This window comes from Euprymna scolopes, chromosome 14 (genome assembly GCF_053919585.1).
Source record: "Euprymna scolopes isolate OS-2025 chromosome 14, ASM5391958v1, whole genome shotgun sequence".
Lineage (NCBI taxonomy): Eukaryota > Metazoa > Mollusca > Cephalopoda > Sepiida > Sepiolidae > Euprymna > Euprymna scolopes.
The window spans coordinates 1,657,501-1,677,400 of NC_136495.1; the positions used below are offsets into that span (position 1 = coordinate 1,657,501).

Below are 19,900 nucleotides of genomic sequence, written 5' to 3' on the forward strand. Positions count from 1 at the left end.
TTAACATTAATATTTCAATTAAACATTAATATTATGAGATATTTGTTTGATTTTAAAGAAGGAAAATTATGTATTGAGAAGATGAGGTTAAAGGCCACTGAGTTGATTTTGTTGAGAAAAAATAAAGTTTCTTTTGGAAATTGTATGTTAGTGTCCGGAATACTTAGAGGAGGTTTTATTTAATAAATGTCTTTATATTCTATTCTATTAAGTTTTTTCCCCGGTGCTTTCAAAACTCATTAAAACAGATATTGTAGGAAATTGATATATTATGAATAAGAAAATATTTTAAATTGTTATAGTTTTTAAAATAAATGATTGAATTATAATTAAAGGGTCTTTATTCTCTAATTTGTATATAAACCAAAAAATACAGACACTGAATTACAGATACTAATTTCGTATGAAACCCTTGTTTTCTCGTTATGCACATCCGTGTTTCTATTTCATATGCGGGCTATGCGGGTTTAACCGGCTTCCTGCAAAAGAGGGAGTTCCATGAATATAAAAAGTCTAAGGAAGTCCTCAGTCGCATCGATATACCCATTAGGTTTTTGCAAGGGAAGGTATAGACGTCCTCCTACCCACAACACCTGGAATTCCTAAATTGGTTACCCATCACTGACCAGGCTCAACGTTGTTTTACTTCAGCTATCTAACAAGAACCGGTGAGACATTTTTTCCATTTCGTATCTCTCTCTCTTTCTCTCTCTCTCTCTCTCATATATATATATATATATATATATATATATATATATATATATATATATATATATATAACGTTAACATTAAGAATCAAATTTTAAAGTAACCCCTCCTCCTATCTCCACATATTCCCCTTCCCCCTCCATGTATCCCTATGCCCTCAGCCACACCAGAAATTAACTTCCCAAACCCTTCCCCACAAGTTTCTTAAACTCCAAAACTAAAACATTACCGACATACCAAGCAGCCCCTCCCACCTTTCCCGCTTGTTCCCTTCCTCTTTTCCGCCGCTCTTCTCGCACCCCTCCTCTATTCACTCTTTCACCCCATAACAACGAAAATTTCTGTAAAAGTCTGAGGAAGCTACAGACGGCCAAAAAACGGCCGGGTAGCTGAAACAATAATGTAACTTAACAGAAAGATACGGTAATAAAAAATAAAACGTATATATATATATATATATATATATATATATATATATTTAAATAAGGGAGTAGTCACCAACAATATGTATTTTTTAACATTATTTTATTATTCCATGTCTTGGATTTTCATTGAGAATTATGTTTGGATCATTGTTTTTAAGTCATTGAAATTGTTTTTACGCGCGTTTTAGACGTTTTGTGAAGCATCCTCGTCATAAATTATTTTCAACTGTGTTGGAGATGTAGAAATGGCAATTTTCGTAGTTCATTTGGTGACTACTCCCTTATTTAAATATACATCTTTCTTTCGTTGGAATTTCTTAACACATTTCATATACATATATATATATATATATATATATATATATATATATATATATATATATATATATATATATATAGACTGGTGTTAATCGTGACACCCTGTACTGAAGATTTCCAAAAGGACGAAACACTAGTGTCTGTAGGTATTTAATTATTATAGTAAAAAAAATATATATATACTGTTTCATATGTATTATATAATATATATATATACACACACGTATATATACATATACATATTCATACATATTTATATGCATGTAATATATATATATATATATATATATATATATATATATATATATTACGATGTATTCAACCTAAGGTAATCAGTATTTCGTCCAAAGTAATGTTGGTAAGAGTTTTTCATATAATTTCAAACTATACGTTTAAGTAAAAGTGATACAAAGATATTCCTAATGAGCTTTCTAGTAAATATTTCCCAGAATTTAAGTAAAAGAACTTTGTTTATTTATTTTTTTAAGAAATGCATAACTAATTTTCAAGAAGGCAAAAAATTGAGGTAAAAAAATAATGTAACCCGATAGAAACCCGTATCAAATAACACGGATTCTAATGCAATTTTTGGCTTATTTTTATACAATATTTCATCTGATTGTAACCTTCGACCTTGTTCAAGTGACCTTTTTTCAAAGTTTGTAAAAACCTGGGAATCAAGTCAGAGTTTTGAACTGAAACACTGTCCAGTATACGTAAAATAGTTTTGTAATCAGTCTGTAGTAGAGTGAATTTTTCTAATAATTTTCCTGTTTAGATATAAAAACCTGTTGTGCGAATAGACCATTTAACATTTAGAATAATGTGATCATCTCATGTAAAATTGCTGTCTCAATTCAAGCAAGGTCAAAAGGCTGCAGAAACAGCTTGCGATACTAACGAAGGGTTAGGCCTTTTTTTTACATGGAGGTCACCACTTATCAAGGCCCGGAATCCACTCTGGGATATGGCATAAAAACCACTACTGAACGTACGACACAATTTTGGTTTAAACAAATCTCGTGGCGGGGAACAAGAGTCTTGAAGCTAATGGACGAAATGGTTAGCCATCGGATGTTGACAACGATCAGTTAAGAGCCTTAATGAAAGACAATCCACGCAAAAATGTTCGAAAACTTGCTTCTAAATTAGCCCTAACCTATACGACGATTTCCAACCACTTTGGAGAGATGGGACTGACAAAAAATTTTGATAGATGCGTACCTTACAAATTGAACGACACACAAAATAAACGCAGTTATGAAGTGTCATCTCCAAATTTTTACGCAAAAATACGATGCATTTCTCGACTAGGCTTACGATGAAAAGTGAGTCCTTTACGACAACCTACGACGCTCAGCTCAGCGGGTAGACGCTGGCAAAGTTCCACGACACCTTCAGAAGCCAAAGTTGCAGAAAAAGGTCATGATTACTGTATATTTCTGGGTCTGGGATCGGATTTATTCATTAGAGTTTTTTTTAATGCAGGCGAAATCATTACTATGGCGAAGTACTGTTTATAAATGGATGAAATGCACTAGGACAACACATAGCATTAATCAAGCGAAAAGCTCAGTTCTTCACAACGACAATGCCCCACCGCACGTTGATAAACCAACCTTGCAGAAGTTTAAGGAATCGGATTACTAAACTCTCCACACCGTTATACTTCCGACTACTACTTTTTCAAGCATCTCGACAACTTTTCGTGTGAAATATGCTACAAGAACATAAGCGATATCAAAAATGCATTCAGGGACGTTATCGCCAGTATAGCTGAAAGATTGTTACGTTACTGGCATAGATACCTGTTTTGCGTTGATGTTGATGGTGTTAATTGCCATCAATAAATTTCTGTTCGTAGTCGAGATATGTTTATCTGAATTGAACAGTTTAAAATCCTAACAACTCTCTTGTCCATTTCCTAAGTAAAATAATGATGTTTATAATATGGAGGTTTTTCTTTTTGGACCGGGAAACTTTTACAAAGCGTTAAATATATAGTAAACATTGGTAGGAAGTATTACAAAATTGTATATATATATATATATATATATATATATATATATATATATATATATATATATATATATATATATATATATTGGGAGGTATATTTAGCAAAAAACAGGGAAAAATGCTCAATTAATTAGTAGAGCTAAATATGTTTTTATTTATTAAAACCCCGATGATTTTACTTAAATCATTACAAGCTTTTTCAATCGAAAGAACAATAAAGTTATCCTGCCGATCTCAGCAGACAATCAAAGCCGAAGTAAATCTGAAGAAAGAATCTTTTAAATTTCAAATAAGCATAAAAAATACCAAGAGTAGGAGTGCTGAATATATAGGGGAGAGGAAGTAGTGAGAGGGGAGAAAATGGAAAGGAAAATAAAAATAAAAAATAAAATAAAACACAATGGATGGGGAGAATATATGTAGTTAGAATTGTATTATAAAATTAAGATTAGAAGTTTTAATGATTTAAGCAACATTCCCGCCGTTAAAATAAATAAATAAATATATATATATAAATATGAATATATATATATATATATACATGTATATATACACACACACACATTTAGGCATCTTTTTTTATTAAAGCAAACATTATTTAATACAACGGAGATAAAATGTAATCGATAAAATTTTAATCGACTTTTAAATACTTTTAACTTTCTATCTTTTGATACAAATTATTATTTATTTTACTTTTCATTTTTAATTTGTATTTTTCGCTCTTTCTTACTTTCACCTCAACACCTGAAGATGATTCGCAGTTTAATCGGATGCCGACGTGATAAATGTGAAACTTTAATCTATATTTTCGATTTTGATATGAAAAAATATATGCATCATCGATAAAATAAAAAAACATCATAAAGCAAAGTATCTCCGTTGAATTTAACAATGCTTGAATATATATGTATATATATATATATATATATATATATATATATATATATATATATCTGATATTATAAAATTCAACCAAGCACGCAAATGCATGCAGCACACGCAGCAGCAAAATCTTTCATATATAAAATTATACAAACACCGTTTAATAAGTGCATGTGTAAGTACATTTAAGTAGCGATTTCAGAAGTCCAGTGATTTTAAGTAATAGTTTATGTTTGTAATTCTATGTAATGTTTCGGACAGGCACGTTTAATACTTGAATTTTAAATATACGCTATTTAATGATGTTCTATTGTAAGTGCATTAACAAAACGTTTATTGTAAATCGCATAATGGTTGTAATGGTAAATACAATGTATTGAAACTATAGTTAAAGTTTTCAAATGTTAAAAGTGTCTAACATATATAAAACCATAAAATTAATTTATATTTAATATATTAAAACGAAACACTTTTATTCTAAATATATCATTTTATTAAATTTAATATTTAAATTAATAAAAACCTTATCTATGCAAATCTAATAGAAAGTGATTTGGTGTCAATCTTGATCTCGATACTCTGTTCGCAGTCGATTAAAATTGTCCTTTTTTGTTATAAAACACAGAAGATTGACAAGTAGAGAAACATTTATTTTCTATAATTATTGATTATATTTCTGTATAATTTTGTCGTGCACGATTGCATAAAATCAAATGTATTGTTTGCAGACACGTTTATCTTTCTACTAATAAGAAAGATTCTGTATATGCAATTTTATAATGCTTTCGCTGTCTGTGTCCATATCTATCACGTTCTCCCCTAATTAAATCCCAAGTTAGGTAATTTTCGTAATTGTTTCCTATCTTGATCCGTTAAAATTCTGTAATTTTACTAATTATTTTTAATGACAATTTATAGGCTGATAATAGTTAATCTAAAAATGTTATAAGTTTAATTTGAATTTTGACTTTTTAATTTCTTCCTCTTTATTTTTTCCATCTTTTTGTTTTTTTATGTCTAAAACCATTTTATGCATAATGCTATCAACAAAATAAAAAATAGTGTTTATATTGCTAAGTAAGACTTCGTCTCAGAACCAATGGCATTAATCTTAAACTGTTAATCATAACAATTTTTAAATGTCTTCTTTATCGTTTATATAACGAAATAATACTAAAACAATCAATATATGCGTTCAGTGTCCTTATACTTAGTCATGAAATACTTATCCTTACTTTGAAGAGAAACATAAATAAAATTAATATTAATACTTTTGACATTCTTATTTTGATTTGTTGTTTTTATTTTTGTTAAATTATTTTGATTACATATCAAAGTGTTGTCCAGTTTGCATTAACAACTTGATACATTATAATTTTTGTTTTGTATTTTTGCTGTATTTTGTTGTATATTAATTTATAGTTATTACTTCTTTTTTCTGATGCAATCACAGTATACGATTGCCTGTTGCAGCCGTCATCTTGGCATACTGGCGAAGTCACATTTTAAGCGTTGAGGAAATCGTCAACATGAAAGAGACTACAAAAGATTGTTATGGCAATTATGAGAAAAGGAGAAACTTTGGCGAAATTAGCTGAGCCTCTTGCTTTAAGCTTTTCACTATTACATCCGTTCGTGTCGCAGGTTCGAAAGCAGACGGTTTTTAACCGGTAGTCCGTGTGATTTCTGACGATGCACTTCTCCTCCAGATGGGTTTTCACGCAATCCCGCGAGAAAAGTAGCTGAAGCCCTAAAATAATAAGAGAAAATATTATTTATTACGTATTCAATTTTATTCAACATGGAAAATACTTATCCGAATTATTCTATATACTAGGTGCCTTCAATAAGCTTCCACACAATTTTATGCAGACATTTAAAATTGTAATAGATCCTTTAAAATTTAATAAGTTACTGCGATACATCTTATTATGAGATTGCTGAAGAATTATTAATTAACAGCTACAGCAGGAATTGGAATACGTCTTACTAAAGCCTGATTGTCAAAATTATGAATTCCAAAATTTAAATCAGGACAGGAGAACACATAAGAAGAACGACATGCAATAAAATTCTGTTTTAAACTTGGAAAAATGCAACAGAAACGTATGAGATACTTCAGACTACTCGGGGGGGGGGGGCGCATCTTGCGTGAATTGAGCATCAGTTTTTGAGTGGACTAAGAAATTCAATAAAGGCAGGGAGTCTGCAAGGGATGATAACAGGCGTGGGAGAGGTAAAAAAAAGTCAGATTAGGTTAGATTGGCGAAATAATTTCATAGAAAAACCCGTCGTGTGTCTGCATAAACAATAAGTTCACAGTTTGATATCACTGTGGGAATTTTACAGACAATTATTCTTAAGGAACTGAAGATGCAAAAGATTTGCGCTCTAATATTAAGTAATAACAATTTTATCATAGAAAAACCTCTGTGTTTATACATCCATACATTACATTCATGAAAGCGCCGGTATTCTTAGACATAAGCTGTTCTTTGTACACTTCCACACAAATAGGATTCAAACACATTTTTGAAATCTATAGACCTATGCTTGGTTATATTTCATTTATTCATTCATAAGTTTTCATTTATTATCTCCAAACCACCTAAAAGTGTTGGTAATTAGTAAAAATTTAGCATACAACATTTCCTTCTAATTAAAACTAAAAGGACCACGTTTTTCCTTTCTTTCCATGAAATTGTTCACAACGTTGTCATCTATATCCGAGCCTTTGCAGCGTCAGATTTTTTTTTATTTCTTCGTACATTCAGTGAAAACGGTAGGGGTTCATCAATATAAACCTTGGGTTATAAGAAACGAACAAATTATGAAGGTCAATTATAATTAATTCATCAAAGGAATTGTTTGCATTTTAATTTTATTTGTGAAAAATTAATTAATCTTTTAATTAATACGTATATAATTGCGAACATTCATGTGTTTAGTTTTATTGTTCTATGTTGTCTATTACAATTTATTTTTTCTTTAATAGGATATATATTCATTTTCTTAGTTTACATATGCGTATGTAGATAGATAGATAGATAGATAGATAGATAGATAGATAGATAGAATGATAGATTGATTGATCGATCGATAGATAGATAGATAGATTACAAGACAATAAATGCCGCTAATGGATTGGGAAAAATACATCATATTTACTGTGTAGAAGGGTTTCTTTTTTAGTTACATACGACAGAAAAATGACCTGTAATATCGGTAAATATGCTAAATTGTATATTTGTGAAATTTTAATTTTATTTGTGAGAAATTAATTTATCTTTTAATTAATTCGTATATAATTTCAAACATTCATGTGTTTAGTTTTATTGTTCTATGTTGTCTATTACAATTTATTTTTTCTTTAATAGGATATATATTCATTTTCTTAGTTTACATATGCGTATGTAGATAGATAGATAGATAGATAGATAGATAGATAGAATGATAGATTGATTGATCGATCGATAGATAGATAGATAGATTACAAGACAATAAATGCCGCTAATGGATTGGGAAAAATACATCATATTTACTGTGTAGAAGGGTTTCTTTTTTAGTTACATACGACAGAAAAATGACCTGTAATATCGGTAAATATGCTAAATTGTATATTTGTGAAATTTTAATTTTATTTGTGAGAAATTAATTTATCTTTTAATTAATTCGTATATAATTTCAAACATTCATGTGTTTAGTTTTATTGTTCTATGTTGTCTATTACAATTTATTTTTTCTTTAATAGGATATATATTCATTTTCTTAGTTTACATATGCGTATGTAGATAGATAGATAGATAGATAGATAGATAGATAGAATGATAGATTGATTGATCGATCGATAGATAGATAGATAGATAGATTACAAGACAATAAATGCCGCTAATGGATTGGGAAAAATACATCATATTTACTGTGTAGAAGGGTTTCTTTTTTAGTTACATACGACAGAAAAATGGCATGTAATATCGGTAAATATGCTAAATTGTATATTTGTGAAATTTTAATTTCATTTGTGAGAAATTAATTAATCTTTTAATTAATTCGTATATAATTTCGAACATTCATGTGTTTAGTTTTATTGTTCTATGTTGTCTATTACAATTTATTTTTTCCTTAATAGGATATATATTCATTTTCTTAGTTTACATATGCGCATGTAGATAGATAGATAGATAGATAGATAGATAGATAGATTGATTGATCGATCGATAGATAGATAGATAGATTACAAGACAATAAATGCCGCTAATGGATTGTGAAAAATACATCATATTTACTGTGTAGAAGGGTTTCTTTTTTAGTTACATACGACAGAAAAATGACCTGTAATATCGGTAAATATGCTACACTGTAAATTGTATATTTGTGAAAAATATATAGCTTAAATTTTGGTTTATTATTTATGCTAATTGCTTCATGTCATTGGGTTTATGCATGCAACTAAGAAACGTCAACTCAATATCACATATATTTGAGTGTGCCTAAGCGTCGGGCACCAATGATTTACACTTACCATTAAAATCTGTTTCTCTAACAATTGAGCAATACATATTTCCATTGTTTTCTGGACAAGGCGTTGGACGAGGTGGAGATTGTTCACATTCACCATAATAATTGTCTCGCAATGAATCGCACCGAGAACATCTTATTGCTGCTTGTATTTCTGGAAATAGCAAAAAAAAAAGGAAATATATTAAAACCACGAAATTGATATACATAACTCAATAAAATACGAGAGAAATACTAAAATAGTGCCTGCCAGATGGGATTTCAAATTTTATTGTAAGGATGACAAAACGTATTCATTCATGACATGAAAGCTTCCTCTCGTTATTGCAGATCTTGAGGGGGTGAGACACTATGAAAGCAACCCATGTCAGAAACGCCCATCAAGAGTTATAAAATTCCTAAAAAAACATGCATTGCACTAGGGGTGATAATGTATAAAATAAAATCCGAAGCACAAAAGCTCGTTTTAATGCTAACAATCGTGTCTTCGTAGCTCTTTATCGTTTTGAGTAAAAAAAAGTTTTACTTTTGGAACAACTCTTGTATACCATTTACTAAAATCAAATCCAACTAAGATATTTTAATTGAAATATTCGTAGAATTTGGATTCATCGAACTACTGTTCTCATTTTGAGTGTCATTTTAACAATGTTTCACTCGATGTAATCTCCGACCTTTTGCGGATGTATTTTATCAAATTCGTTACTGTGTCTGTAACGCAGCCCTTACGTCGCAAATGAACAAACAAATAAAATAGGAAAAGATATTTTTCTAAAAATCCGTGTCGGCATTTTTTTCTTTTTTATAAAGTTTTATTATCGTTACTTTCCGCACCACTTATAAAAGTATCTCGCCATCGTCCATCTTATTTGGTGTACACTTTTTCTCGCCGAACCGACGCCGGCCGCAGCTAGCCATTGGTCGACGTCGCTTCATATGCCCATTTTCTCACTTTCTCCCGAGCACCTGTTACATTTTTCCTATTTATTTTATTTTCTTCTTCTCGCGCACACTTTCTAATTTTCATATACAGTTTTTCGATTACTGTTGCTAATCACTGCGAATGCGGGCTGATACTTTTCCAGCGCGATCATACGCGGACTATCATCTGTCAAACTCGGGAATTTGGACAACATTTCGAACAGAACCTTTTATTTACTTAAAAGGAGTAAGATGCTCTTCCTCCGTAAACAATGTCCTAAGTAATTCCACATTTTTCAATCGCCCACACTAAGAATTGAACCTTTAAACTTCTATGAACACTAACAATTCTAGTACAATTTTGTGAGCCTTAAACCTATTTTTATTTCTCGTTTAAAATCTCTCTATGTATTACTAATTTTCATTAATATATGTTTAATATATATATATATATGCATATACATATTAATATATATATATATATATATATATATATATATATATATATATTACAATTCGACAGGATACATCGGGAAAACGTCGGAGATTATATTGACTGAAATGTAAAAATGAGGATAGAAACAGTGGTCTGAAGATTCCAACTTATACGAATAACCAATCTTTATCTAAAAAAATTCAGAAACTTTGCATTAATATATTGTTTAGATTCATCATAATCTAATAAATAATAGGAACATCATATGAAGATACCTTTTTATCTTAGTTATACGTTGCCCCCCAGGGTCAGTCTGAGTCTTCATTGCGGTTTTTATATGTCCGGTTATTGTTTGTAGCTCATTTCTATTTGTTTCTGTATTCGAGTGTTTTTTCTAAATATTTCAGTCTTTTTCAATTGCATATCGTTTCATTGCATTTCAATACGTAGAATCTGTTCATCTATCTCCTGGTTCATATCTTTTTTATGCTTTCGAAATTTCTTTAGATTTTTCCTAGTCCTCGTACTATTATTGGTGTTTTCATGCTTTTCTGCAGCTTTCATAACCCTTTCAACTGTCAAACCAGTTCCGGATATTTGCTTCACTTCTACGCTTTTTGGATATTTACCCTTGTAGGGTGCTGAAACAATACCCTTTTCCATATGACAATATATTTGTTTCTTTTACACTATTATAACATTTTAACACTCTTTTTGCTTGGATCGGTTTATATGTTTGCCTTTTTTGTCGTTATTTTTTTACACCCGTTTACCCTTAATAAATCATATTGTCATTTGGACGTAAGGGGCTACTAGGGAAGATAAACAATTTGTTAATTTATGTTACATTTAGACTTCTGAGTATCAATACAGCCGGGGAGAAGGTAGAAGTACGAGAGTTTCAAAGGGTAGTTCATCGAGGAAAGAAACTGTTAGAGGAGAAAACTTTCTGGCATTTATAGACATCAACTGTGAAACGGTGTTATTTTGTTGCTAATGCAGTTGGTCGGAGATATGTACATTGAGGGGGTGCAAGTACAACAAGTTAATCACGCCATATTCAATCAAAATACTTGTAAAACAGACACAGAGATGCGACATTGTGGCGATGGAACCGGAGTTTGTGTTTAATTGACAGTGTGGGACTTATTGGACTGAGGACTCATCGAAGAGGCTGAGACGAGTGGTAGGTGTACCAACCCAGCTGTGGCAACAATACTCCTTGCACTAGCGAAATTTGCCTTGTAAACAGAATAGATTACTTTTAGGTTTGAGTAGTGTTCTAGCACGATAGAAGGAACCCACTTTCTTTCCAACAGCCTTCGCAAATTTCTTAAATTATTTGTTCCAGTTCATATTGCCTATGGATGTTATGCCGAGGAGTTTAAATGAAGGATTCACGGGTAGGGTGTTATTTGTCATGGATATCGGTGGTTTGAGAGAAATCTTATAATTGATAAAGGGAAGCAGCTTAGTACTACTAGCATTAAATGTTGCCATCCATTTGCGCCTCACATTCCATAAAGGTTTAGAGCTAATTTTCAAAAAACTCTGCAATTCTCTTAGATTTATGTATATATGTTTTTCTCTCGTATATGTTATAACGTGTAGCATCATCAGCAAATATACGTATCTCGGACACAATATTATCAGAAAAGTCGTTAATGAATATAAGGAATAATAGTTATCCAAGGATTGCCCCACCTGTGGATTTCTGAATCTGTATATCAAGGATGAGATCAAGCACACACGCCTTGGACGTGTTTAGTTTTTTACGATATAGCTGACATGAGAAGTGAATATTTTCAGATCATCATGTGTGGATTCATTCTGCATATGAAATCTAGAAAGGGAGTTGTTGCAGGCGAATCGCTGAGCAAGCAATTTCGCCTTCTTGCTTGCCGTGCATGCAACCTTCCTGATTGGTGGATAGTGAAGAGATTGCCCTTTATTTACTACACTATTATTGATTTTCCAGAAATCACAGATTTTTTATCTTTTGATTGTAGTTATTTCTTTCTTACAATGATTTGTAGCATTTATAAATATCTGCCTATTTTTATTTGACTTATGGCGTTCGAATCTGAGAATTGTATGTTTATATCCGATAGGATTTTATTTTCCTTTTAACTGCGGTTTACTAGGTATTTAAGATGCAGTTTGTATAGTTGTCAATGTACTAACTTCTCCACTTGATAAGGACTATGTTTATATATTTTTATGCAAATTTGCTACTTTCTCTAATCATTTGGTTTCTTACTTTGTGGCTTTGTCAACATAGTCATCGTTTGGTAAATTACGTAATCATTTCCTGAACAATTTGTCTGGCTAGCGATGACACAGCGTTTCATCTAATCCGATAAATGTTTGGAATCATTTTTATTTTCGTCTTTGCAAATTATTGCGCTGGCCAATAAAGTAGTTTACACCAGTTGCTCCATCTCTAAAGAAATCTTGAAAATATTTTGCTTCCTCGATAGCTTGCAAATTTGGATTTTCTTACAGATACAATTGGATTAAGTTCAGTTTTGGATTTTTAACTTGAGATTACGTTGTTTACATTACAAATCCCACTACTATTAAATATTTATTTTAAAAGTATATATTTGTATACAATCGTAAGTATATATATATATATATATATATATATATATATATATATATATATATATATATATATATATATGATTCTTGAGCTGGATTAAATTCGACGATATGAAATAAAATGGAGGTGGAAGGACCTGGATACTCAACGTTTCGCCCGATTTATGCGGGCTTCTTCAAGAGGGATGGTCATTGACGAGAGAGTCGGAGGATTGGGGCTATATATAATGATGGGGGAGAGCAACGTATTTTCCTTATGTAAATTAGATATCATATATACATATATATATATATATATATACATTTTATGAGATAAAAAAATAAATTAGAGTAAATTAGTGTAGTGGATTACGTCTAAAAGTTAAAATATCGTAGAGATTAAAAAAAATTGTGTTTGGAAATATAGCGGTGATAGATTAAATAAATAAAATGACACGAGATTACGAAAGAATTTTTTTTACTACGATATTTTATCCCTATTCAATTATTTCTAATTTAAAAAAAAAGAAATTCTTTCGTAATCTCGTGTCATTTTATTTATTTAATCTATCACCGCTATATTTCCAAACAATTTTTTTTTTAATCTCTACGATATTTTAACTTTTAGACGTAATCCACGACACTAATTTACTTTAATTTATTTTTTCTCTCATAAAATGTATATATATATATATATATATATATATATATATATATGTATATATGATATCTAATTTACATAAGGAAAACACGTTGCTCTCCCCCATCATTATATATAGCCCCAATCCTCCGACTCTCTCGTCAATGACCATCCCTCTTGAAGAAGCCCGCATATATCGGGCGAAACGTTATATATATATATATATATATATATATATATATATATATATATATATATAGTGTATTTAGGCAGAATGTTTTCATTCAGACAATTTTTTTTAATAGCACGGAGTGTTTTTATTTAATGAGCTTTATTTAGTAATTTTTTTTTTTTTTTTGCAATTTTTCGAATTGTCGCTCTTATATCTCGGTCGAATCTGAGCAAGAAAGTATTATAGTCGTCTTAACCCATCTGTTCTTTCTTTTACTTGTTTTTTGCAAGTACTTTTAACTGAGTTTCATCAGTTGTCTTCAGTCAGTTTGTGATTACTGTTTCGTTTAACATTTGGATGCTTTTATATGCTGCAGTTTAAATTACATTTAAATTTTTTGAACTAGTGAAGCATCTCGTGTGTAACATAAATATATTTTTAACGTGTTCAGAACGTGACAAATATAAATGTACAATGGTTAAAAGTGTGATTACAAAAGTTTATTATAATAATTTATAACTTTACATTAAAATGTATATATAGATTTACATATAAAACTATATGTGCACACACACACACACACACACACACACACACATATATATATATATATATATATATATATATATATAATGGAACGTGTATGTCTGTGTGTTTGTGTGTCGCTGTGTCAGTTTGTGTACATTTCCCTACTTAATAACTCTGTCAATTTTTAGTCTACAGACTCGAAATTTGCTATATAGGGTACTGAGATTTGAGAAAATCGATGTAATCGGTATTTGGTCAGAAATTTTGCGATTAAGGGGTCAAAGTTCAACGATTTGACCTTTGAGAACTCTACCAAACGCCTCAAACAATTTTGAGTCTACACACTTGAAATTTTAGATATAGGTTCCTTGGACATGGATCTTACTTAATAACTTGATTTGAGCCCAAAACAATAAATTTTAAGAGGGCATAATAGGGTTCAAAGTTAAAAAAATGACCGCTTTTTTTTCAACATACACCTCCAAATACCCGGGCAACGTACCTACATATATATTTTTAATCTAGCTATATATCTATCTATATATCTATAAAAGTGAACGTGTCTGTGTATCTGTGCACATGTCCCTACGCAATAACTCGATGTGAGCCCAAAACAATAAATGGTAAGGGATCATAATAGGGGTCAAAGTTAAAAAATTGACCTTTTTTTTTGTTTGCTCAGCTTACACCTTCAAACACCCGGGGCAACGCCGGGTACTCATGCTAGAATATATATATATATATATATATATATATATATATATATATATATATATATATATATATATATAAAGGATTGCTACGTACGTAAGCACTTCAAAATGTTATACCTATTTTCCAAATTTATATTGTTAATTTTTGGCTGTTTAGTTCTCATATATAGTTCTTCCAGTATTTTTAATCTTTTAATGTTTGAATTCATATGAATGATGTTTGCGTTTTCAACTAGGATTTTTTTCTAAATTGGGAATGTGAACAGTCATATTGTTTTAGGTGTTGGCAAATCGAGCACGTATCGGAAAGGTATAGGGTTAATCGTCTGGACAATGTATTAGTCGTGTTCCCAATGTAACTATTAGTGTTGAAGATGCATTCTCATAAAGGGCGATTATATTGGTAGACTATATTGGTTCCATTAACTAATCTTGTTGTTTGGGAAGTGTTCTTTTTTATTATAAGGTTATCAGTAGTTAATTTCCTGTAGTAGATGATGAATCTTATTATAATTGTTGGGAGTATATATCGATGTATTATATTTCTTAGTACATTTTAATCTGATTGCGTAGCTGGTTGCGATAAAATATATTGATGGGGTGGCGATTGTTAACCTGCTTATTAATTTGGTTTGCATTTCTAACTGTTAGTTTAATTTGTTTATCGATTAAGCAATTGAGGAATTGGTTATTAATCAAGACCTGTTTGATATTCTTTAATTCGCTGTAGAATACATTTTTTTATGCTAGGAGATCAATTTGGCTCGATTAATAAGTTTTTTTGTTTATAATTGCGGTCTTGTATCGGTAGGTACATTCGTTTTTAAAGTTTAAGATACATTAATTGGTTGCAAAACTCTTTTTATACAAGAAAGTTATGAATTCGTCTTTGCTTGAGTCCATGAGAACGTTAAGAAATGGAATACTATTGTTTGAATTTAATTCATAAGTGAAAGCCTATGACAGAGATGAATATACATAAACGACAACACACACACATATATATATGTATGTATGTATGTATGTATGTATGTATGTGTGCATGTATGTGTGTACACATATGTATATTTACATATAAAAAAGAAGAGCGGAAATGAGGAAAATCGTCTGCCTTAAACCACGAACCAAGTTCTAAAACAGATCCTTTGTTCGATAAAATTGGCTTATAGGAAGGGGCGCGGTGGATACTAGAAAGCTGATTGGCTAACTAAAATCCTCAACATATATAAAAACGAGAAACAACCACAGAATTCGCGTAAAAGCCTGACGAATCCTATAGTGGACGAAACGCCGAATATTCAGTGTAGCTTAATCGTCATATATATTTTATAAATTACTATATGTATATATATATATATATATATATATATATATATATATATATATATATATTAGACAACCCGTAATAATAAAATTTGATATACAGTTATGCAACACACTACATATAAAAACGGATTATTATATTATACATATCATAGTTACTTCAGTTATTATCAATCTAAAATAATCATTTACATACTGTGTATCGTCATAATATTATTTTTAACCGTTTAGGTATTTTCTATAAGCTTAAATGAATATTAAACATGTACGTTTTTTTCCAATTATATTAAATATAATCAATACCAAATTACACTCCTCCTAACAGTTTTCGATGTAGAAGCAGATATGAAAATGCCCATTAAAAAAAAGTATATACATGTAATTTTCTACGTTTTTTATCTCTCTTTTTGATTATCTATCTCATATTCAATGTTAACCCCCCTCCCATCTATAAACTACCAATACCTGGGTTTGATCACAATATGATTAGGAAACATAAATGCGTCTTCTTTGTAGGTCGTAGCGCCATCTTTCTGCCAGGGTATTTGCATTTACAATTCTTCAATTTGCCACACTCGTACGTCTTTGAACTGAGCAGATTCAATTTAACGAATGCAAATTAAATCTGTCAGTTTGTCTCTTTGACTAGTTATCATTCGCTTAATCGTGAATTTCTTTAACGTTCTATCTACTCTACGTTTTGCGAATCGACAAAACTTCAAAGACAGCTGAAGCCTTGGCTTAGCAATGAAATTATCTGCCCTACTATTTCTTCTCTTGCTTTCAAATTTTCTCGATAACATGAAAGCTTACAATTTTTTTTTTGAGACAATGAATAACCTTAATTTTCAATTTATGTCATAAACTCTTGTAAAATCCTATGCACTATATGTAGTTATGACCACGTTGATACACTGGTTTTCGTTAAATCGCCAGATTTAAGCAAGGTTTAACCTAGTCAGTACCAAACGGGCGACCATTTGGGAATATCAGCCGATGTATGTAGGGCGACGTCAACATCTTCTTACAAAATCTGCAACAAGTTTACATCGTCATCTCCTCTGACGGGTATATACATCTGACTGGATATTGTTATGAATTTCATACTCCCAAGGATATGATCACAGTAAAAGTATCGTTTAAAATTCTTTTTCTCGTTTATAATTTATTAAGGTTATGTTTTTATTGTTTATTTTTTGGGAAAAATAAATAATTCTGCTTATTTATAATTGTTAAGGTCTGAAGTACCGACACCATTATTTACGTATTCTTTGCATACAGTAATATAACGATGAAATTTGGTTTCTTCTATGTGATATGGGGATTGAGTGTATTTTGCCAGCCAATCCCCAATCTTGCCCAATATCTTTTATTTGTAACGCAAACCAATTCAAAATATATTTATTAAAAAAATGAGAGGTTATATGTTGATAGTTAAGTATTTTTTATTAAGGCTGTTTCAATCAATCGGCAAGCTGATCTGAGTAATTCTAATGTTCTTAAACAGTCAAGTAAACAGTCAATTGCATAGTATATAAAAGACTTTGAATAATAAATATATGTTGTGTTTTTGTTTGAAAACTATTGATACTTGTAATGAAAACGAAAAATAAAATCCGTAAAATGTCGATGAAAAAATAGCAAACGAGATTTATAGGTTCATTTTTATTTGCATATTTTAAATTGTCGATTAATGTAAGCGTACACGACTTTGTTTTTATTTACTTACGCATGCGCAGAATTTTTCAAACCGGAAGCTGTAAACCGGATAGGCGGTTTCAACGCTAAAGCAGGAAGATTTGCGTTATATAATATAATATAATATTATAGATAGAATTATAATTTTATTCTTAAATAAGCATCGATAAAAATAAATGTATTCACGGATTTGAATATCACTGTATATATTTGTTAATGAAATAAGTAACATATCTAGAAAACATAAAAAAGAGTGTTATATACATAATGAGAATAAATCTTTGCATTAATCCAAATAATACTGACTAATTTTGAAAAAAAAAATACTTAGAATATGGACACATAAAATAATAGGATGTACAAATAGCCAGTGTTTTGATTATATGTTAGTGGCACAAAGGGAGACTGATTCCGTGTGCTGAAACTAAACTTACACATAAAAGTGTTAAATGTTGACTATAAAGCTTCACGCTGGCAACGCTCATTTCTTTGTTATTATTCATACATTTTTTCTAATATTTAATTTATATGTTAAGGGGTTGCAGGCAAATACTATACACATTGATAAATACAAAGACTGTTGTTTCTATTTTCATTTTTAATTTCCATATTATAAAAGTAATAAATAAAATATAAATCAAGCAAACTGTGTGTTTCTCTATAACTACAGATGGTAGTTATTATAGAGACACCAAAATATTGATTGTTGACGTGCAAAGAAAGAGTATTAACATTGCTTACTAAATAAAGTATTGTAACAGAGAGCATATGAGCGCGTATGAAGATAACAATAACAGCCGGAGGATGGAAGAGCATTAGCAGAAGGAGCAGTGTTTGGATGCGTATGCAAATTCGCATATGTGCTCGGGCTTGCCTCTTCATAGGAAGGAAAAATGATACACACCACGTGGTCGAAGTCGATGGAGGTGTAAGGTGAAAGAGCAATAAGATGAAAGAAGAAACAGAATAAAAAAAATGGCGTATAAGAAATAGTTTTCTACCGGCGGCGTTAAGTGGAGGAAAAGTGATAAATTTCTGAGCTAGTGTTGAGACTGGGAAGTAAGAAAAACGGCAATAAACGGCTTATGTTAAAGAAGAAAGAAAAGCGGACTCAGATTTGAATTCGTTTGCTTAATTTGTTTGTCTGTTTGCGTTGGTAAAGCATTTTTTTAACAATGGGTTTAAACAATTTCCTAAGATCTGCTCTCATTTAAAGCATCGATCAATTGAGAAGTACACACATTTTCTTTATTATTTTATATCATAGAAATTGAACATAAGAATAAAAACAACAGGTGCCCATTTGTAGCATAAATACTTTGATCTTATCAATTTGTGTACAAATCGCCACAATCTGTGTCCATAAAACTAGCTAAATAACTATTTAATTTACCAATTTAACTTATAAGTGCACGAATTTTTCTCTGATAAAATCCATAGAATATGTCTATCTTATATATATATATACTTAAAGTTTCCGCATAAAATAATACTTTCGTATATTAATTTATGTGATTAAACGAAGTAGTCGTAACCTTGTTCTTTTAGCTGTTAGTTTTTTTTTATTACATTTTCACCCTAATCAAGGCACATTGCTACTTTGATGTAAAGAAGCTATATCCTTTCTTTATTACAAAGATAACTACAGTTCGTCCATTACCTCTCAACAGTTTGAATATAATTCCATGTTCCTCTCCCGCACGATTATTTCGCTTCTTATGTAGTCATCTCGTCTCTTCTGATGTAAGGCATTAGGCTTCGAAATATCATAGCATAAAGAGTTTTACTTATCGGACACCCCTAATTGATGTAGCATCTTTGTTGAATAAACGAATAAATATGTATGCAATAGTAATTACTTTCATATCGCCGTTTTCTTCCTTATATTCTGTATAAGCTGCAAAACATTCTTGGAGGTGTGCATTATCCCGATCATTCTCCTCTAAAAGAATCAATCTTATTCTTTTAACAAACCCCGAATATATATATATATATATATATATATATATATAT

At 30.5% G+C, this 19,900-nt stretch overlaps 1 protein-coding gene across 1 annotated transcript in view; it reads right to left on the minus strand.

Moving 5' to 3' along the window:
• Window positions 1-5,340: 5,340 nt before the first annotated feature.
• LOC145292839 (U-scoloptoxin(05)-Sm1a-like) overlaps window positions 5,341-19,900 on the minus strand; it is a 252,952-nt gene continuing 238,392 nt past the window's right edge. The window contains exons 2-3 of the mRNA XM_080138886.1: window positions 8,878-9,027; window positions 5,341-6,105 (exon numbers count right to left, since the gene is read on the minus strand). Coding sequence (XP_079995012.1) covers window positions 5,861-6,105; window positions 8,878-9,027 — 395 coding nt within the window. The 3' untranslated portion in view covers window positions 5,341-5,860. The remainder of the gene's footprint in view (window positions 6,106-8,877; window positions 9,028-19,900) is intronic.